Raw genomic sequence first — 23,905 nt, 5'->3', positions numbered from 1 at the left:
TTCTTTTCAGGGTTCTTTAGTTGTGAGATTTCTATTTTTCTCGACACATTTTCCCTTTTAACTTTAAGAAACCGTTTTAGTCTAAAATCCATTATAACTGGATTGTGATCGCTATGAATGTCAGCTCCAGGATATGTACTTCTTGAAGTTGCTATCGAGCAAAATGAAGTCAATTTGATTTCTAACAATTTTATCATCTTTTCTGTCTGCAGGTGATTTCCAAGTGTATAGCCTTCTAGGATGTTGTTTGAAGAAGGTGTTGGCTACTAAGAGGTTGTTCTCTACGTAGAACTGTACCAGTCTATCTCCCCTATTGTTTCTGGTACCGAGACTGTATGCTCCTATGTTGTCTCCTTCGGCACCATGACCAATTTTGGCCTTAAAGTCACCCATAATCATCGTTATCTCGCCTTTTTTTGTCAATTGCATTATTTCATGTATATTGTTATAAAAGTTTTCAATTTCTTCCTCTGATTTGTCACTTGTTCGAGCATAGACCTAAATAACATTTAGGTTTCTATAGGTTTTTTTAATTTCAACATTGCTACTCTATCATATAGAGGGATGAAGTCTATGACTGACTGTGCAATTTTGTCCGATACTAATATAGCCGTTCCATATTGATGTTCTGGGTCGGTTTCTCCTGATTAATAGATGGATCCATCTTTTGTTTTTTATTTTCCTGAACCAGGCCATCTTACTTCAGTCATCCCCAAGATGTCTACTTTTATTCTTCTCATCTCGGCTTCAGTGTTTGCAAGTTTTTCAGACATGAATAAACTACGTACGTTCCAGGTGGCAATGCGTACTATCTTGTGAACTGACGTTAACTTCAAGCATCAGTGAGAAGCGCTACTACCTGACCCACATGTGCTTTCTGTGATTTTCCGGGTTAGGGTCCGCGTTGAATAATTTTGGTTTTGAAAAAAATCATTGTTTTGACAACGTTTCGACAATGTCGCACTTGCCATTGTCAAGTCAGTTAGTAACGCTTTTTGCTGGTGCTTAAAGTAGACTGAATAGTCAGTTTGCCTCAAGTTTTTCTGAGAAGGGATTTTGTATATATGCTTTTCATTCATTTATTTCTTCCAAAGTTGTCAGGACCCTATCATCCATGCTTGTTAGTATACCCCACTGTCTATTATTTCTATTTCCAGTTAGTTCCTTTATCTTTTTTTTTTATATGGCTTCGGCAGTTTGCCATACAGCCAGTTACATGATCTTTTAATCTCATTAGGCGCAGTAAAAAGTTTTTGAGTAATTTGCAATCAAATAGACTAAAATAGATAAATTTAAAGTTGGGAAATCAGTACAACATTTCACAAAAAGAAGAAAAAAAATATATATACATACACATATATATCCATAAACACATACAATTAACATGGGTCACTCGCTTCACGTCCAGGAGCCCATCAGGACATTATAATATATAACATACACAGGAGAACTAGGCCACGGTAAATAGGATTAAACATATAAAGGAGAGAAAACAAAGGTAAAAAGTAAAAACCAATTTTTTTTTAACTAAAGAAAAATATTACATTTGGTCAAAAAATCGATTATGCAATCGTAAATTAATCTATTTTGAGTCGCTAGGGCAGATAAAACGTTAAACGGAGATTTACCGGTAATATGAACTATATTATTTTATAATAAGGTGGATTCCAAATTATATTTGGCACAACCAAAAATTACATGATTGATCTAGGTCACCTTCTACTCCACATTCCACACAGTTTTTACTCTCGATCACATGAATCCTTGCAAGATGAGCAGGAAAACAAGCATGTCCAAATTTAAGCCTAGATATGGTTGTTATATAACGCCTAGGGACGTTATAAGCTCTGTGCCAATGTGCAACAGGGACAGTTGTGTGTAAAAAAGTGTATCTATTTGGGTTGGTAAAACAAAACTCAGACCATAGATCAATCCATTTATGTTTTAAAACTGCCTTGCGAGAAGCAACCAAATCAGAAATACTGGGTAGATATTCTGTGGTATCCACTGAACAAATACTTAATTTGGCTAGTTGGTCCACATGTTCATTATGTTTAATTCCACTGTGTGCTTTGGCCCATATAAATATCACATTTTTTTTATTTTCCTTAAAGTATTTAACTAATTTTTTAATTAATATTATATAGGGATTTGAGTATGTGTTTGGAAATGGCTGGTTAATGGCTGTGAGAACTGACATGGAATCTGAAACAATAATAACGGAGGATTCCCTGTTAGAAACAAAAAGTAGGGCTTGATATATGGCAATTGCTTCCGCACTAAATATGGAAATATTTGCTTTTAATTTGAACATTTTTTCTACCTTCTCCATGGGGATGTAAAAGGCACATCCTGTACCGTCTTCTGATTTGGAGGCATCCGTGTAGATAGTACTGTAGTAATCCCAATTGGATAAGATGCTTGTTATAATCTTGTTATTTGCTCTTCCAGTGTTAACATAATTTGGTTTAATAAATTTAACGCTATAAAAAAGAGCTTCAAAATCATTTATATCTGTGTGTGATTTTAAATTAATAGCTTCATCATCACAAACTGTGTTTTCTCTAAGAGCTTCACATAGGGTTGGAGAATTTTTCTTTATCCAATATTTATTCGTTAAATCATAATTGTTTAAATTTGTTAATTCGGTATAAAGGAAAGTGTTCTGGTGTTTAATTTTCAGTAAAAATTTTTCGGCCAAGAAATGTCTTCTAAGAGAAATTGGAGGCTCAAGTGCTTCAACATAAAGGGGCTCACTAGGAGTTGTCTTCATGGCACCAATACAGATACGCAAACACTGGTTTATAAATATGTTTAATTTGTTTAGTAAGTTCTTGCTGGCAGATCCATATATCCAACATCCATAATCTATGACAGAGCGAATGTACGTTCTATCAAAAAGTAAGGAAGTTTGAACATCTGTTCCCCACCAAGTTTTAGTTGTCATTTTCAGAAAGTTTAGGCCTTTTTCACATCTATTTAACATATATTCTATGTGAAATTTCCATGTGAGCTTTTGATCCAGTATAATGCCCAAATATTTAATTACCTTTTTAAAAGGAATTTCTCGCTGTTTTACTATAAATGTTTCGATATTGGGAATATTATGTCTACTGAAAATGGTCATTGCTGATTTTGTGGCCGACAGCTGAAGGTGATTTTCTTCCAACCATATTTCTACAACGTTGTAGGTATCCATTAAAAATCCAAAAGCTTCATCTCTCTTCTTTGTTTCACAGTAAATGCTGAAGTCATCTGCATATTGGATGATCTTAAAAGGATATTTTTCCAACTTTAATTTATGTAGGTCAGCTGTGTATAGTTCCTTTATCTTCTTGTGGATAAGACAAACTTTTAGCAGACAACAACAGTGACCAAACTTGGCCAAACATATCAAGAGACTAATTGTAAAACATTTTGTATGAATTAGACTTAGTTTGAAAAAAGCACGATAATCTGTGCTTATAGAGAGAGAAGACATAATTTGTTAGATGAGACGATATTAAAGAGAAATTTAAATACTTACACTGAAAAGACACTAATATAGTTAAATCATAAAATATAGAGTATATTATATACTTAGTATAATATACTATATATATATATATATATATAATTATTTATTACTATTATTACTAATATTATATAGTATAATGTACTATACCACACCATTCCATGGTCCCATAGTAATATTTAAATTTCAGTCAAAGGAACTTGTGGTGGTTCAGCTTCCCAAAACTGCAGTTATTTCGAAAGTCCAAATTATCCCGACTATTATCCAGCTGGAGGAATGGTTATCGTACCAACCACAATGGCACCGCCTGCTACAACAATCAATCCTTCTCCAACCCCCGATCCTAGGATCTACTGGAATTTTTTTAATAATGAACTAGCACGACAAAGTACAGATAACACGCTATCGTGCATTTTCAGCGTATATAAAGTATCTAACAGTGTTACGAAGATGAAGATTGACTTTTTGGACCTTGAGGTGAGCATTTGTTTTTTAATATCCTTAATGTAAAAAAAAACTACACTAATGCAAGGAATATTTAAAAAAAATAATAAGTGAGTGTAAATAAAAACCATAAAAAATAAATATTACAAAAAATAAATATTACATGAGATGGAAGAATAATATTGTGAACAAAACATAATAGGTTATGTTTGTTCGCGTATAATCAAAATAAAAGTACCATGTCCCTAAGAAACGTCGGCGAATGCCATGCTTATAACATTGTTATATTAATCTTGGTCTTAGATTACGTGTCTAATCTACTGTCAAATCTCTCCGCTGTTGCAATTTCTTAACCAGGAGAGTTTCTTCCGCCAGTTCCGATTTTACCAGTGAGAATTAGCCGAAAAAACTCAGATGTTGGTCTTCTGATTGTATATCCTTCTTCTTCTTTTTGTTTATCTCCTATCGGAGATTGGATATTTTTTAGATTATTCGAACTTGGTGTACAGCCGTTGTAAACAGTTCGTTTGTAATGTAACTAAACCACTCTTTATAGTTTATTCGTCTTCCGGGTTTGGACCGTGTCATTTGTGAGTGACCCAAAAGTGAGTTCATCTCGACGTTTCGCTACAATTGTGTGTAGCTTCTTCAGGAGAACAAAAAGAAAAAGAAAACAAAAGACAGGAAGATGGGTAGTTAGCAACGGTAACTCAGTTACTCAACGCAACCAGAGGCGAATACTAACTACCAAGATGGGCATTTGGTCACAGTAACTCAACTACTTAACGCAGCCAGAGGTGAAAACCAAATGCCAGCTGATACGTGGCGATACGTCCCGACACGACAGGTCACCGCGACTATAAATAGAGCGGTAGCGGAGTAATCGTCGGATTCACTCCGCGCCTCTCGACGCGTTAGTGTTCTGAGCTGTTGGACGTGAATCCCTGTCCTGGCATTTGGTTTTCACCTCTGGCTGCGTTAAGTAGTTGAGTTACTGTGACCAAATGCCCATCTTGGTAGTTAGTATTCGCCTCTGGTTGCGTTGAGTAACTGAGTTACCGTTGCTAACTACCCATCTTCCTGTCTTTTGTTTTCTTTTTCTTTTTGTTCTCCTGAAGAAGCTACATACAATTGTAGCGAAACGTCGAGATGAACCCACTTTTGGGTCACTCACAAATGACACGGTCCAAACCCGGAAGACGAATAAACTATAATTCTGACTCTGGCCGTGGAAGCCTACGATTTCATTAAACCACTCTTTTAAATTTCTCATCCAGGGCATTCTTCTACGGCTCAGATTCATTCGTGCTTCATTCTTTTCCTGCATTATATTTTGTAGGAATGTGTAATTATTTTTGCTAATACTTATGCTTCTTATGTAAGCAAAATCTTGCTATATAATATAATCATTGAACGGCTAAAGGCGTTTCTGCTTCCAGAGATATCCGAAAAAGAAATGTCAAGAAAGGAGATAAAGAAGACCCCAACAATTACAGAGGTATAAATCTACTGAACACCGCACTTAAGCTTACCACAAAAGTCCTAACCAACAAAATCAATAAACGAACAATTTTATCAGATAAACAACAAGGATTCAGATGCGAAAGATCCTGCGTAGACGTCGTATTTGTACTAAGACAAATCACAGAAAAGGCCAGCAAGTACAATAAACCAGCATATCTATGTTTTATAGACCTGACAAATACTTTCGATCGCATTCAAGTCGAAGATGTCTTACACCTACTGTATAAAAGAAACATACTAATCAATATTATACAAACCATCGAAAACATCTACTTCCATAATCGAATACAGGCAAAGATAAATGGAAAACTAACACAGTGTATACCAGTACAAAGCGGAGTCAGAAAGGGTGACTCGTTAAGCCCACTTCTCTTTAATATTACAATGGACGAAATAATACAAGCAATATGTAAAGGTCATGGTTATAGAACAGGGAACAAAGAAATCCAAATATTATGTTATGCAGATGACGCCGCATTAATAGCCGAGACAGAAATCGAGCTCCAAAGATTAACACACATTTCCAGTACCACAGCCAAGAAATACAATATGAGAATATCAGCAGAAAAAACCAAATATATGACAACATCTAAATACCCACTACGATGTAAAATCGAAATTGATGGAAAAATAATAAAACAGGAAGCAAGGTTTAGACATCTGGGAATAGATATAACTAGTTACGGAGATGTTGAAGAAGAAGTACGACAACAAAGCTTAAAAGCAAGTAAAGCGGCGGAATCTCGTAATGACACAATCTGGAAGAACAAACACCTAATGCAAGACACAAAAACAAGAATCTATAAAGCAGCAATTAGACCTATATTAACATACACGGAGGAGACAAGACATGACACATCTAAAACGAGACGACTACTAGAAACAACAGAGATGAAAATACTCCGACGAATATCAGGGAAAAGTCTGTCATAAATGGATGGGCGACAAAACGGAAATAGGAGTGAAACGAACACATTAGTAGAATGGCAGAGGATATGATAGTACGAATAGCACGAGATAAGGCACCAAATGGACGAAGAACTATTGGCAGACCAAGAAAAAGATAATTTGCGATAATTTAAACAATTTAGGAGGCTAATATTGAAGAAGAAACAGGCTTTAAAGCCTACATACAAAAAGGAAGAGGAAGAAGAAGAAGAAGAAAAAACGCGCGAGCAGATATTGAACACCAGATAAGTGGTAGTAGAGTTAATGGTCCATATGAACTTACCTTATTTGGTGGTTTTATAGGTTACAAAATTAAAATTATTTGTCAAAATTTTTTAATTTTGGAAAAGTATGTAGTTCTCAAAATTGTTATATTATAAAATAACCTTTAACGTAAGAGTCTATATAGACAACATATAATAATTAAGTTTAATTAAATAAATCATAGGAAAAACAAGAAAAGCTAACGATAGTGTTAAAACACAGTATTTGGTCTAATATTTAATTTTTTTTAATGATACATTTACATTTTGATGTGTTTATTTTCCCTTTTACCACTTTTTCCTTTTTAGGAACTTATTCCTGCAAGATAGATGAACAAATTGTAATACATTCTACATCTTCTAAGAATCTATAATAAGTCATTTGTTTATTTTTAATTAACTTTTGTTTAGTTGGCTGGCCCTACAAATGGAACCTGTACCGTTGAAAGTTTAGTGATCACTGGACAAAGTTCAAATTTTGTGGTACCACCCATATGTGGATATAACACAGGGCAATCAAGTAAGTATTTCTCAGTAGCATGAACGTTTTTATTTATAAACCTATTCAGATATGTCAGAAGGAGCTTAGGTATTAAGTTTTTCTTTTTATTTTGTTGTTAGTGTTCAATGTAATTTCCATATCACAGTACCCTCTAGTTGCTTCAAATTAAGCATTTGTTTCCCAAACTTAATTTTGATTTTCTTCCAATTATCCAGTAGAGTTGTTTTATTTTGAGTCGATCTGATCTTTCCTTAGTTATATGTACTTTTCAAGTAAGCTTGGAGTCTTAATGACATTACTTTGATATTTACGTATATCGACAAGGACTGATCTTTTCCTATAGTCAATAAGTACGGATTTAAATTCATTTATTTTATTTTTAGATTCTTTTATCCAATTTTGGAGATCTACTAAATAACTTTGCTGGATATGGAAAACTTCTAGTGGATTTTTCTGAGTTGCTAGAACAACGATATCGTTGGCAATTATTTCTATAACAGTGTAAGGAAAAATAAAAATATCTGATGTAAATAATACATATAAGATGAAATTCAGTATGCTGCCTTATGGAAGTCCGGACTTAACATTTCATAAAAATTTCATCATTGACTTTCATACTAAACTGTTTTTTAAAAAGATGTGATGATTCAAGCAGTCGATACAAAGCAAGTGAGAGTTTGCCAAGGATGTATAGTGTCACCTACGCTTTTCAATTTGTACTCATAAGCGATCTTTGACGAGATACTTTATGATACTACAGAAGGCATACAGAGCTGAAAAACAATATTAAATATGCGGACGATACTGTCATTATATCCAGCAGCTTTGAAGACCTGATAAATCAATTACAAAGAAAAAAAGACTACTTCCATCATATTATGAGACACAGTAAATATCGCCTCCAGCAACTCATTCTTCAGCGAAAAGTGGATTGAAGGAGAGGTCCGCGTAAAACAAGAAACTCTTGGATGCAAAATCTACGCGAATGGTTCGGCCTAACATATAGTCAACTATTTACACAAACCGCCAACAAGATACAAATTGCCATGTTAGTAGCTAACGTCCGCAGTGCATAAGGCACGAGAAGAAGAAGAGGTCCTTTAGAATATTTGAAAGATATGATGGAAGTTCGGAGTAAATATATTAGCTAAATATTCATCAAATAATGAAGTCTTTTTGTTGTCTGAACTGAAATGCCTTTCTCCTGGATAGTTTGCTGAGGTGTGACTTGGATTAATTCTATCAACAAGTCATTAAATTTTATTATCATTAAGCATACTTTATAAAACAAGAAAATTGGAATATCTCGGACATATTACACGTGGAGAGACATACACCTTACTCCAACTGATTATGCAGGGAAAGATCCAAGGAAAGATAAGCATAGGGAGGCGTAGAATGTCATGACTGCACAACCTAAGTGGTACGGATGTACATCAAATTAGCTTTTCAGAGCAGCCGTCTCAAAAGTCCGAATAGCTGTGATGATTGCCGACCTCCGCCGCGGAGATGGCACTTGAAGAAGATACTTTATTGGATTGTTTTAGTTTCGTGTTTAATTTAACTTTTTCTTCAATAATTATGGTACGACATTCTACGTGTGAGTTACGCTGCTATTCTTAGTATGACTATTATAAGAGACTATTATAAGAGACAAAAAATTATAGTTTAAATAGTTACATCCATATAAATCGCTGATATTCTATTTATCGGAAAAAGTAGAGTAGGTCAGGAGTAGCAGGACTAGTTATATCCAAGTTGTTGTGGGTGCACATGAATTGGCTCCCGCTTGCAGGTAATAAGCTCTCTACCGATAAAAGAGTTTGCGTGAATTGGCTCCCGAAGAAATTCTTGGAAATTTAGCTAGGTAAATTGGATTTTTACATCATTCTTTAAATTCGTATACCCTTTACCGCAAACTTATTTCAAATTAGTTTACTGATAGTTTTGCGTCTTGCTTGTACTTGATCATATTGTCGTAGAAAATGCAAGCTACAGAAATGTTAAGAGTGAGGGGGAAAACTCATGCTAGTGGCGAACAGTTTTAAATATAATTTCCACAAGTTGTCATAACATGGCTTTTCTACTTACTCCTCTTCATCCCTAATTCAGATGTCTAAGCTTAGTTTTTAGTTATAGATAATTTGCTTCTATTTATTGTACATGTTCCTAGCCTGTTCTATTTGTGTTTTTATTTCTATATCTGGATCCCACTTATCGTTTAGTACTACTCCCAAGTATCTGAATTTGTGAACTTGTTATAATTGAGTGTTATTTAGGTCAATGCGACAATTTTCATCGGTTTTGCTAATCAAAATTACCTTAGTAATCAAAATTGCATCACTTATATTATTAACTCTGTCTATAACTGTATAACTCTGTCTTCTCTAATTTTTGTCTTCTATTTTTTCTGATTCTCAGAACTGTACCTTCTGCATACTTGATATTTTTAATATACTTCCTGTTTATTTTTATATCAATTTCGGCGCCGTCTAGTGCTTATTTGTGCCGTTTAGTGAATATGTTGTATCTAGTTCAAAATAATTCTAAAATAATCATTAACGGATAGTTAATATAGATAGGGAGAAAATTTATTTCAGAAATGTTTATTACTTTAAAGTACAGTAATTGCTTTAAGTAATAGCTCTCCTAACAAAACAAACGTTTATACCCCCGTAACCATTCGTCGGCTGGGGGTCTCGTTTGAATATGCATTCAGAGTTCAAGTTAAAAAGCAATGGAGACATGACACAGCCTTGTCGGACACCAGATTTTTTTCCATGTAGCTTCATTTTCTGTAGTTCATACAACAATTTTTCATGCTGGACTCGATCAAACGCCTTCTGGTGGTCGATGAAACAGAGATATACTTTCTTCTGGCGATCGAGGCATTTTTGAATGAGTATTTGTATCGCAAACAACGCCTCTCTTGTTCCCAAGGCTTTATAAATCCAAACTGAGAGTCTATATATATTTCACATTTTTTAAATGAATTCGATTATATATGATTTTTAAGAATATTTTTAGTTAGGGACTCATTAGGCTAACACAGATATGAATAAAATTCTAAGTTAAGCCATTCCTTTGGTATTACGACACTTTCATATATCGGAAGTTAAAAAGATGTGTTGTAGTTTTATGTTGTTATAACTAAACGATTGTTAGTCTATAAGAACTTTAATGACATGAAACAGGTAGCGAAAGATTCAGAAACTGGGCCTGGCACGAAATATTTAAAAGAGTCAGACATTTCCTGTTACTTAAAATACGTGTTTAGTCTTGCTTTTTTAAGTTCCGAAGACGTAGGCGATTGTTTTGGGATTGATATTGGAGTATCTTACCCAGACATCTGGTAGTTAAAAAATTTGCAGATTTCTTGGTGTAGAACTACATTGCTACAAGACTTCAACTTTCCACCTACCATGTGGGCCGAAAATAGTACGTCTCTATAAATAACGACGAATGCATGTGAGAGTTTCCATTCAAAATTCAATTATTTGTTTTATACTTGCCATCCGAACATTTTCCAATTTTTGGAAGTTCTGAAAAATGTTCAAATAGATACCTATAAGTAGTAGAATCCCTAAAAGAGTAAACCGAAAAACCAATACGTCTTAAAAGAAAGTTCAGTGAATATCAAATGCGTCTTTTACAGGAAAAACGTATGACTGCTTTTGAGTTTGTAAAAAATATGTGTAGAAGGAATCAACCTGTACATAACAGTAGTGATGGGAAGACCTGGTTCGTTTCGATGACCCGGGTCTTCCAGGTCATTCATTAAAATGATCCGTTCATAAAGATCCGTTCATAATATGAACGACTAATTAAATTTGTTGTGTAAAGGTCAAGTGTGTAGAGTTTAATATTGATATGTTTATGAATCTTTCTGAGAGTACATGAATTAATGATAATGCAGGACCCGTTCATAGAGATTCGTTCATTAGAACAACTTTAATCATATTGTTGTTTACACGTAGAATTCGATTAGGCTGACATTAAGATTTGTATTTCTTAAATCACCTTCAGAAATCATTGAAATATAAAAAAAATACTTGAAAAAGTTAAGTAAAATTACAAATTCCATATTGTTATGTTCATGAATGAATTGCAACAATTAAAATGGATTTTATTTCTTACAAATATATAAACAGAACAGACTACGGGACTATTGACTCGACAATTCGAATGTATATAATTTTACAGTTTTGCTGAACTGAAATCAGCGTTTAAACGATCCTTTGCGGTTCGCGGTTCATGCATTAATTTGACCCATGGTACAATGAATACACATTTGACCGAGAAACGTGTCGCGATAACACAGTTCTTTTCGTAAACACGAGACAGCGTCATTCATAGGCATGATTCATAGGGTCATTCGAACGATAGGGTCACAGAATGTGATTGTATCAATCACGGGTCTTCGAAAAGATTAGATCTTTGTTAACGGATCGTTCGTGACCTTCTCATCACTACTGTACAATCTGGAAGTTGCAGTTTCTTTAATAAATAAATTGTTTACGACTACATTTCTAATTTCTGGTGTATATTATACATTTTTTCCTCAAAATCCAAGTTTCAGAAGGAGATTCAATTTCTGGGAATTTCGTAATGGGCGGGAGCAAGTTCATGTATGGGTTTGGGACCCAATTCGTGTACGATTAAAGTGGTTTTATAGAGTTTGGCGGCCAGTTAATGTGCGCCGGTTGGTGTTTCTGTTAACATATATGAATACTAGTTTTATTGTATTAGTACTCAACTATATTATCTTAAGTTACTATAAGTCTGGACTCCATATATAAATAGCTTACTATATTACCAATAGAATACAACCACCAAATATAGATCGCCATTAAAAACTTTGAAGATTAAAAATTCCAAATGCATTTGTTTAATACTTTACGTAATGGAAGCTATTATCTTTTGATAACCATTAATCATTAGTGACGTCCTTGCATGTCTAACTTCCGGTGCCCTTTTACACGAAAAGTGTCGTTCACGTACATATGGACAACCCTTTGTTTAAGGTAAAAATGAATACACATATTTACTGTTCATGATTTATACCTTATTTGCATGAAAATACACGGAAATATACATGAAAATACACGGAAATATACATCTCTCTATAAATACACACTCCTATTTAAAGTGTTTTATAGTTAATTGTTAAAAAGGTGAATTAATATGTTAAGTAAGAAAAAGGAAAAATAACAAATTTAAAATAGTATAAATAAATTCAATATTATCAAAGAAATTTCAAAATTAAAAGCGAAGTGAAGTTAAAAGCTATTATATAGACAGAGTGGCTCATCCTATATCCATCGGTCTGTGTACGGAAAACTACTTAATATTCAAAGTTTTTTTCTTCATAGGAATATACAGGGCCACCGCCACCTTTACTTTCATGAAGTAAAGGTGGCTGTGGCACTGTATATTTGAAAACATCTACCAAAACAACAAAATTTAAGTCAGAATAGATGGACAACTTACAGAACCTATAGACATGGGCAGTGGAATAAGACAAGGGGATTCATGATCCCCCCATGCTCTTCAATTTGATCATGGATGAAATCATCAAAAGCGTTAACAAAGGAAGATGATACAGAAGGGGAAACAAAGAAATAAAAATACTTTGTTACGCAAACGACGCAATATTGATAGCCCAAGATGAAGATAGTCTACAAAGACCGGTCCACAGATTTAACATAACAGCAAAAGAATTTAATATGACAATCTCATCTCAGAAAACTAAAACAATAGTAGTCAGCAAAGAACCAACCAGATGCAAAATAGAAATTAATGGCATAAGTATTGAACAAGTAATGGAAATAAAATAAGTACCTGGGAACTACACTGTCTAGCTATGGAGACCTGGACAAAGAAGTGGAAGATCAAGTACAAAAAGCAAGTAGACTAGCAGGATGCCGTAATAACACTGTATGGTGAAATAGATACATTACCACTGAGATGAAGTCAATAATCTATAAAGCCAGTGTAAGACCAATAATGACATATGCCTCAGAAACAAGACCCGACACAGCCACAACGCAAAGACTACTTGAAACAGCAGAGATGAGAGTACTGAGAAGAATTGCAGAAAATACGATGAAAGATCGAAAGAGAAGTAAAGACATTAGAAGAAAATGTAACGTAAAGTGTATAAATGAATGGACACAAAATAGAAAAAACGAATGAAATAACCACATAAGCAGAAACCCGTGAGGAGAGGAGAAAGAGGAGACCCGTGTCGTCAAAATAGCAAGAGATACGTCATCAATCGGCAGAAGAAGAAGGTGATAGAGATAGTGCAAACACTCCTGACCACGGCGCAGTAGACGAAATTTGGTTTAGTTTCCACTTCCATGCGAAACGAACTGTACTATGCACTGTATAATTCCACTTACAATAGAACCTTTTTGCCTTTACGTGCATTTTGAGTCTTCCTTCGCGCAGCTCTATGGCCAGGAGTGTTTGCACTATCTTTACCAACGTGGATTCGGATACATGTGGTACCGTATAACATTTGCAGAATATTATTTCGTGTTCTAAGTTTTGCACTGGTCTTCGTAATTGTTGCTGACCACTCTGATGTTTAACTGAACGATACTTTCGTGTTGGCGTCATTGGCCTGCAATATTCTGCGGCGGAATTTTTTTTCGAGGATAACCAGCTCATTTGTTAATATTTGCTCAGTAGTCTCCAATCCTGTATGGCTCGTAGCAAAAGCCCAGTCGTCTGCATATTAATTTTTCACGAGCCTCGATATTGTATTTGTATTTTATTTGTATTTTATTTGAATATATTTTAAATGAAAGCTTCTCGAGCTTAATTTTAAATTCATGGTAAATTCTTCTTCTTCTTTAGGTGCTGTCTTCTTAGCGAAGGTTGGCGATGACCTCTGCAAAGTCTTCCCTATTTTGGGCTTTCCTTATTAAACTTTGAAAGTCTAATCCTGTCCAATCTTTGATGATGCGCAGCCAGGTCATTTGTCGTCTACCCGGGTCACGTCTGCCGTCTATTTTCCCTTCTTTAATAAGCTGAAGGAAGTTATACGGTAAATGGTAAATTAGCGGATATTAAGTGTATTACTACTTCTCCTTCTTATTGTGCCGTCTTCTACGAAGGTTGGCGATCACTCCTTTAAACGCTTCCCTATCTTTTGCAACGTAAAATATGTGTTTAACACTAAGGTTGGTCCAATCTCTGATATTCCTTAGGCAAGATTTCTTCTTTCTTCCCAAGCCTTTTTTCCCTCTACTCTTCCTTGCATGATAACGTATAGAAAAGAGTATTTATCATTTCGAAGTATGTGGCCAAGATACGATGTTTTTCTTATTTTAATTGTGTTCATAAACTTTTATAATAATGTTGTATATTCTTATAATGTTTATGGAATTGCTTCCATAAAGAGTTCCATATAGTAAAACTCTAAGGGTAGTTTACCCCCTGCCTGGGGTTGATTAACTCGAACTCACTGGATACTCATAATTACTTTATTGGTTCTCTAAGTACAATAATACATTGAGTACCCAGTTGACAGATGACAACACTAGCTTCGACTGTTCACTCTTAATTCTTAATTATTGATAATTAATAATAACGATCTACTCCCGTTATTTTCCAGCTATTTAACTCACGTGCATTTGTTTATATAATAATGTTTTACTAATATAATTTAGACACAATATCAACCAAGCTTTTGATTACATTGCAAATTTCACTAGGCCAGCGCGTGTTCCAGTTACACCGATATTTTCAATGTTATAAACAAACAATCGCGTTTAGCAATAAGCAATTATTAATATTATTAAAAGGGTTTTAAATTTTTAAACTGAATTGGGTTACTTAGATCTGATGCTTAATTAAATCCCGTTACACTTTCTGCCATGTCCAACTCATCTTAACACTTCTTACTACTATACTTTATATTTTAGTCTATGTCGACGTATCCCAAGCAACGGGACCACTTAAGCTTATGGTTTTGTCCACAATGGTTTTTCGAAAGCGATTCAGAATTAGAATATGTCAATATTCAGATATTTGCTTGCCGGATAATTGTTTGCAAATATATGATGGAGTCACTGGAGTTATTTCATCCTTCAATTATGATCAATCAAGCATGTTTAACAGAAGTGTTCCTGGATATTTTGTAAGTATAATATATACTTTATTTTTAGTATATTCATTTACTATATTTTATTATGTAACCAAGTATTATACTGTATTTCTGGCTTCAGATTTATCGTCTTTCTTCTTCTTTTGAACGTGTCTTATTAAACTTCAAAAATTCAAATACTACTCTTATTCCAACTGTCAACTTCCTCTGTTTATAAATATTTTCTGAAGTTCAAGATATTTCCTGATTTTTCGATGACATCTCGATCATTCCGCATTTCTTTAATAATACTCCTTTTTCGTTAAGGGGCTTTTTCTATATGGAATAAATCTAACGAATCTATCCTAACAATATGGTACAGTAGACTCCCTCTATAACGAGAACTGAAATGACAGACTAATTACCTCGTTATAAGCCGATTTCGTTATATCAGACAATCATAATACTGTGCATACATATGAATCTGTAGTTTTCTAAACCATTAACTTCCTATAGTGAAGCCATTCGGAGCAATATAAGATGCTAATAAATATTGTTTGAATGGCGTTTTTGAAAAAAATATATTTACTTTTATTGTCAATGAAATATATTAAAACATAAAAGAGTTGTTTACTTTTATTATCAATGATATACGTTAAAACAAAAAAGCTGTACTTATATTTTTTTCCAACTACATAATGTATAAATTGTATTTTCAAGGATAACATAAACTACTGCTTCTGCAATTTTAAGAACTCTGTTATTTTTAACTGCTTTAAATGGCCCAGTATCAGTCTATCATATATTTTCTAAAGATGTGAAACAGTTGTATTTATTCATTGTAAAGAAGTTTATTGCGGGCTGCAGTTAAGTTTATTGAGGGGCTGTTTGAAAAGGTATTTATTTATAGCCACGACCGGACTAAAAACGTAAAAAACACGTTTTTGGATCTTATTTTCTCTCGTTATAACCAAATTTGCCTCGCTATAGATGGTTATTGTTCAATAGAAATTTCACGGGACATCTAATGTATCTCGTTATAAGCGAAACCTCGTAATAACCGTGTTCGTTATAGAGGGAGTATACTGTATTTTGTACAAAAGGCTAACAATTATAGTTTGTGCTGCAGGAAAGATACGATTGTCTTAAGATATGTGTGCGAACTTACATTTCTTGGTGGATCAGAGGAAAAATAGACTGTTCGCCAAGGTAATTTACATACTCAACGTACGAAGAGGGAAAAGATGAAACCTCATATTATATGCTTTTTACTAATCCACTTATTTATTTTTTTTTATTTTCCCAGTATAGATTTGCAATCTGTCCTATTTGAACAATAATCAAATTTGATAATTCAAAGAGAGAAATTAACATTAGCGAAGAATACCTGCCAGTGCTGGTACCTTTCTTATTAAATTTAACTAAAATTAATACAAAAAAAAATTTTTCTCATATTCTAAACAATTTACTTATAAAAATCTATTTGGTAGGTCCAAGTGTTTGTGTCTCTTAAGTCTTCTCACTTCCCTGCTGTTGTCTAGTAGGTTTACCGCACTAGAATTTGGGTGAGCTCCTAACCGTTTTAAATGCCTAGTACTACACTTTTTTATTTCTTCGCACACAACAGTTACTGAGAGATCACGATGTATGATTTCAATAGGGACTAGTATGGTGCATTAACAATCTGCCTAAGGACCTTCGATTGGAACCTCTGCAGGTTTCAATATTGGATTCGCTTGCACACCCCCACAGCAGAATGCCATAGGCCCAGATGGGTTTTAGAATTACTTTACACACTACTAATTTTCTAGTGATAGTTCAAATCTTCTTCCAAGTAGCCATTAAAGTTGTCGTAATTTTAATCCAAGTTGTTTTCGTTTATTGAAGATGTGGTTTCTCCAAGTAAGTCGTCTATCAAGATGAATACCAAGGTATTTTGCACTATCGGATTGCGGTAGTTGTAAAAGTTACATGGTTTGATTCACCAGTTTATAAGTCTCAATGCTGTTACTATCGTACCGTACTTTATCTGAAAATGTCTGTCTGTTATGTAGGATTTGAATATCCTATAGTATTCAGATGGTAGTTGTTGTTTAATTTTATACTGCAAGCCTGTATGCCACACTTTATCGAAAGCTTGTGTGATGTCCAAGAAGACTGCAGAACAATAGCGCCTTTCCTCCAAATCCTGGTTTATGATATTAACAACTCTATGCATTTGGTCAACTGCTGCGTATTTTTGTCGAAAACCAAATTGGTAGTCAGGAACTAAGCAGTTTTCTTCTAAGAAAGAACTCAATTTCTTTATAATTAGTTTCTCAAGAATTTTAGCAAGAATTGGTAATAAACTACTGAGTCTTTATAAAGTTACGGATTCTAAAGGTTTGACTATTTTGTGGATTAAAATAAATTGAGCCACTTTCCATTGTGAAGGAAAATATGCCAATCTTAATACTGCGTTGTAGATTTGTGTTAATAAGAGGATCGCATTTTGTGGTAATTGATATAAGACCAATCCAGTAATCAGCTCATAACCAGGAGCTTTCTTTTTATTAGTATTAAGTATTGCGTCAATAATTTCGGTTTTTCTAAAATGTTTAATAGGCAGAGACATCTGGTATGGGCAGTCCAAATATCTATGCATATTTTCCTCTTCCTCTGGTTGTACCTCACAGGGAAATGGAGTAAAGGTAGGTTCCAAGTGTTCGGAGAAATATATTTGCCTTTTTGTCATCAGTGCATACCTAATGTCCGTTACTCGTTTTGATAGGTGGTATATGTTTTTGTGGTGGTAACAATTTTCTGGTAGTCTTCCAAAGGATGTAATCTGTGGCTTCTAATGGCAATAAATTTCTCAGATATTTTGCAATTGATCTATTTTTAAGATCACTTTACATTTTATTTAGGTCTTTTGCTACTTTGTTAAATCATTTAGGTAGTTGTATTTTAAAATTTGCTCTTTGTTTTACCTTTAATGTACTCGCCTTTAATGGCATTGAGTTCTGCAAACTATTTACTATTTTTATTTTTAGAATAACTTGAATTATGCGATCTGCATTCAAAAGCAGCCTGGATATTGTTCTATAACCTATACCAATGTAATGAATGGTGTTGAATTTCCATTTAATTTAGTAAATTTTGCAAGTAAGTCAGTTTTTAACATTCTTATTATTAATTAGTATCTTCTATCTGAAAGAAAAAGAGGAAGAATCAAGAAAGCAAATGCGTCGTAGGTAGTATTATTAATAGTAAACATGTCAAAGAAAAATCAAGGAAAACTGCAAGTGTGTTAGAAATAGACTTGAGAAATACGACACTTATTGCTACATGGATTGTAAGAACATGGAAGATACGAAACAAGCAAGCTGGAACAAGTGTATCAAGAAATGAACACATACGTAGAAATTATAAGATTAAGCGAAATACGTTGGAGATAGCAGATATATATTCAAAAGTGACCTTTCTAGTAGCAGTGTAGGAAGATCAATTAGGCTAAAAAACAGCTTGAAATCTAAAATCAAGTTTGTTCTCGTCGAATTTATAGGCTACTTAGTTTTCAAACCAAATTGGCGTTTATTCGATATAATAAAATTTTTAGATGGAGTCACCACAGTCCCAGTAGGAACGGCAGGAGTGGGAATCCTTGATTGCCCTAACGATTACATAGTTATTGATGGCACCAGCTTGTGTGGATATAAGTTCAACGATGGATCAGTAAATTCCAATTTATCCGTCAATGCTCCAGTAACAGGTAAGCTAAATTTAAGAATATATATATATATATATATATATATATATATATATATATATATATATATATATATATATATATATATAGTAAACTCTTAAATATTGACCAAATCTGCAAGAAAGACTCTAATGAGTATCAGTTTTCGCCAAAGAGAATTAATTTGGCTTCTTCAGGGCTGAAAGAGAATAAAACTGTCAGATCCTTCATTTCATACAAAAAACCTACAAATCCTACAGAAACTTTTTATTTCAAACGCTTATCCAACACCATTAGTGAATAAGATTTTGTTTAATACTATCCATAACGAAGATATTTCACCTTCCTTCGCGACTAACAATGCTGATCCTGATGTCTTAATTGGGGAACCCAGTCTCGGATACTTCTATCAACAAATATTTCTCATTACCATATTTCAGAGATATCACTCCGGGGTTAACAAGGATTCTGAAAAGTGTTGAAAATAGCTTTGGTAATAATAATAACAACATTAAACTTAATGTGGCTTGTAGATCAGCCCTAACAATTAAGAGCGTAGGCGCAAAATTTCGGGCCAATGCGTTTTAAATGTATTCATTTTTTTCGAATCCTGAGAAAACTAACAAATATTTTTGAAAAATTTAAACGCAGAATGAAAGATTACATTATTACCGAGGGCCGAAAGTCCCTTAGAATAAACAAAAAGTTTTTTTGAATGAGATATTTGAAATTAAAAATCACACTAAATTTTCTCTTTTTTTTTCACCACTGTAACTTATTAAACTAAACATTATAGAAGTTTTCAGGGACTTTCGGCCCTCGGTAATAATGTATTCTTTCATTCTGCGTTTAAATTTTTCAAAAATATTTATTAGTTTTCTCAGGATTCGAAAAAAAAAGAATGCATTTAAAAAGCATTGGCCAGAAATTTTGCGCCTACGCTCTTAATAATCTTTATTCTAAGATAAAAGATAAGACTCTCATAGATAGGCTTAGTAACAGTGTCTACAACATTCCATGTCTCTCTTGCAACAATTCCTACATCGGTAAAACATCTCAATTATTGAAATCACGTATTACACTACACAAAAGTGATTCTCGACTTCACCCTGACCGTTGTGCATTAGCCAAACATGTCCATTCCACTGGTCATCTCATGGACTATACGAACACTACAATTCTCCACCGTGAGAACAATAAATCTAAAAGAGAGTTCATCGAAATGTCTTATATTTTCCTTAACGATTTCTCCATTAATGTTAAGAGTGACATTAAGAATCTAAGCGATATATACCACTTCTTACTTAAATCAGATACCAAGAACAATACAACATCACAGATAACTAACTTGACTGATATATCCATTAACAACTAACCTACCTTTATAATTAATTTTCATTAACTAAAAAAGATAACTTTCCCTTGCTTTTCTTAGATACATCTCAATAAGATATAATAATTAATGAACAATAGAATATAATTAAATAAAGAAAATCAAAATAATATTTCCCTATACTGGGATTTAATTTCATTCGTTTTTTACCAATGAACCTTAACGACATAAAGATTCATAAGAACTACTGAATTTGTCAGCGCTTGCGTTCTGGCTAAAACAGAACCTCACTTTTAAACTTTCTAAAAATCAAAAAATTTAGTTATTGCCGACAATTCAAAGAATTACCTCCTTTTAAATGTAGTTACATTGGGTTTTTCGATTAACCTTGGGTATACCTTTGCGTGTTAAGTTCAAAGCTACCATACATTTCAAACCTTAAAAAAAACTTTTTTTTGCACATAGTAACAAAAAACACCACTATGTTACTAGCAAAGTTTTTTAATATTCTAACTCTACAATTCTAAGTTACGGTAAGATCAATAATGTTTTAATAGATAATATATGGTAGCTAATTATAATTTATTCTCTTTCAGCCCTGAAGAAGCCAAATTAATTCTCTTTGGCGAAAACGTTCGGCGAAACAATTGATACTCATTAGAGTCTTTCTTGCAGATTTCCCCAATATTTAAGAGTTTACTATTTAACTTATCTGCAAAGATTAAATTCCTTTTCTCTCTCTCTCTCTCTCTCTATATATATATATATATATATATATATATATATATATATATATATATATATATATATATATATATATATATATATACGCCAGTATATTAGGCACCACGTACTTCCGGTAGGGATCTATGGAGGAGTATCACCGAGCGCCCAAGCCCTTATCCCTTGTTTGTCAAAAAAATTTCAACACCCTGTATATCATTATTTTTTCATGAAGAATTACCCCCTGAAGTTTGTCACACTTATTTACTAATACCCTGTATAGAAATAAACTTAATAAAAATCTAATTTAGTAGATCAATCAATAATTTTCTTTTTTTCGTAACAGAACAAAAACTTAAATCATAAATATTTTAACAAAAAATTGAATTTTTAAATTATTAATGGACCCGATGAAAAAGTATAAAAGCGTAGGTTGTCAAAGCGAAAAACCATGTGCAATGGACCTATTTAGAATTTAATAGTTTTAATAAATAGCTATTATTTCTTATATTATGAATATTAAAATAAATAATAGCTTTTAATAGAAATGGAAATAATAGCCTATTATAAAATGTGCACGTGGTGGATTGACTTTTATGATTTATGTAAAAGGTATATTTCTATTACTTTAACTTTCTCTATATATTATTCCTTTATATATAACTTTCTCTCTCTGTCTCTCTCTGTCTCTCTCTCTCTCTCTCTCTCTCTCTCTCTATATATATATATATATATATATATATATATATATATATATATAAACTAAGGAACACTCGAAGAGTGGTGGGTTTTTCGGTCAAAGTGGAGAAATAAAAGACAAAGAAGGTGGCTACTTCATCTATTTATTGAAGACGTTTCGCTTCTTAATCAAGAAGCATCATCAGTTCATCTAAAAAGAACAATATGAAAAACCAAACATCCATGGAAAAGTTATTATAAGTGGGTTACCTTAAAAAGATATGTAGCAGTCAAAGACATAAACTGTGTAAAGAAGCTTATGATAATGGACATTAAATATGTTGTATAGACAATTAATTGAACTGAATACAGTTTACAAATGAACTCAACTTAGCACAGCAAAAGACATGTGGTAATGGTACATGTAAATAAAAAATATGTGAAAAAACTTAAGTAAAAAACATTAATTTATAGAGAACCAAAAAGATCATATGATGCACTTCCAACAGTATATAATTATTTAAATTTGATTTTAACTTTAGGTAACATTATTAAAATTGAATTATAGATATTAAAAAAATATATATAATGAAGTTACCACTCTTAAGCTTCTCAGTCGCTGTTGGTGAAATGCGACCAGAAATTTAGGTACCACGCCGAACGAGAAAAGACAGCGGCCTTGAGGTCAAAAATGTGACAGAACAGCAAGGCATTTTTTAAAAAGTTAATGTTGTGGCAGAATAGCCAGCAACAGGTGAAGATTGATTCAACCTCCATTAGTCCAAGGTTCATACATTTGGAACTGAGAATAATATAGATTCTATGAATCTATTTTATTATAAAATATCTATTTTATTAATTTATTTGAGCAGAAACAATTATTTAAATATGTAAAAGTAACATTGACAAAATAATCAATAAAATGTAAGTTGAATAAATCTAAGTAAGTAAAGTAGGAAACTATTTTATTTTATTTAAAATTATTTAATATGAAAATATGATAGAAACTACACCTTAGGGGACAATTTTTAAAGTAGACAACATATTAAGCCTAATTCTGCAATATTAATGCATGATAAATTTGGCTCAAGTTACTAATGTCCGTTCTCTTATTAAGAGCGTTAGGGTGTTTAAGTATTGAACACATTTCCAAAAACTGTCTTTTAACGATATTGCGTTCATTGCCAAGAATCTTAACTTCATTAAAGTCCACTTTGTGTTTAGTGTTAATAGCATGCTGGGCAAGACCACAAGTATGCTTAGATAAGTTGATATCACTGCGGTGTGTCGTAAGTCGCCCTCTCAGTGATCTCTCTGTTTGCCCGATGTAGCATGAGTCACACTCAGCACAAGGTATGTGATAGATGACATATATATATATATATATATATATATATATATATATATATATATATATATATATATATATATACACGGGGTGGAAATCACTTATGAAATAAATTATTTCTGTCCTAAAAAAGCCAAGACCCGTCGATTTTATATATAAATGTACTCTTTTTGAACATAAATTTAAATGTATAAGTGATTGACGTAAGTAACGTATTTTTTTTACAGATACAAGTTCAGGTCCGATAGTAATCCAAGTCAGAACGAATGCAGCTACAGTAGGTTATGGTTTTCGCCTCTTTTACACCCAAAATCGTTGTCCTACTACATAAAAAGTACGTTTGCCATCTAACTACAAAATGGATGAACATTTTATCTAAGAACATGGTCACGTTACTGTAAAAAAAGTAATTTTATACATATATAACCAAGATTTTTGAGAAAAAATATGATAGAATTTTTCGAAAGATTTTATAATAATAAGAAAGGAGTTCTCGGTGAGTATGTGAAGATTATAAGAGACATGCTTAACAAAGTAACAACTAGTGTTAGGAAAGGTATGGAAAAATTGATAAATTTCATGTGAAAGTAGGATTGAATGGGAATAAACTTAAAGGGTACGATATATAGCCGTAGTATGCAAATAATCGCATATACTGATGATATTGTGATTATTTGAAGAACCCGAAGTAAAGCAGTTGAAGCTTTCACGCTTATTAAAAACGCTACAGAAAAGATCGGACTTCTGATTAACACCAAGAAAACTAAATATATGCTGGCTATATTAAGAATGAAACAAAATAACTT

The 23,905-nt window shown here is 33.0% G+C and overlaps 1 protein-coding gene across 1 annotated transcript in view; it reads left to right on the top strand.

The window, feature by feature from the left end:
- LOC140435510 (uncharacterized) overlaps window positions 1-23,567 on the top strand; it is a 29,330-nt gene extending 5,763 nt beyond the window's left edge. Inside the window, exons 2-7 of the mRNA XM_072524251.1 lie at window positions 3,705-3,991; window positions 7,105-7,213; window positions 15,130-15,344; window positions 18,323-18,434; window positions 18,889-19,041; window positions 23,327-23,567. Of these exons, the coding sequence (XP_072380352.1) occupies window positions 3,705-3,991; window positions 7,105-7,213; window positions 15,130-15,344; window positions 18,323-18,434; window positions 18,889-19,041; window positions 23,327-23,430 (980 nt within the window). The 3' untranslated portion in view covers window positions 23,431-23,567. The remainder of the gene's footprint in view (window positions 1-3,704; window positions 3,992-7,104; window positions 7,214-15,129; window positions 15,345-18,322; window positions 18,435-18,888; window positions 19,042-23,326) is intronic.
- The last annotated feature ends 338 nt before the right edge of the window (window positions 23,568-23,905 follow it).

This window comes from Diabrotica undecimpunctata, chromosome 3 (genome assembly GCF_040954645.1).
Source record: "Diabrotica undecimpunctata isolate CICGRU chromosome 3, icDiaUnde3, whole genome shotgun sequence".
NCBI classification, from domain to species: Eukaryota; Metazoa; Arthropoda; class Insecta; order Coleoptera; family Chrysomelidae; genus Diabrotica; species Diabrotica undecimpunctata.
This window is presented reverse-complemented; position numbering and strand designations above follow the sequence as displayed.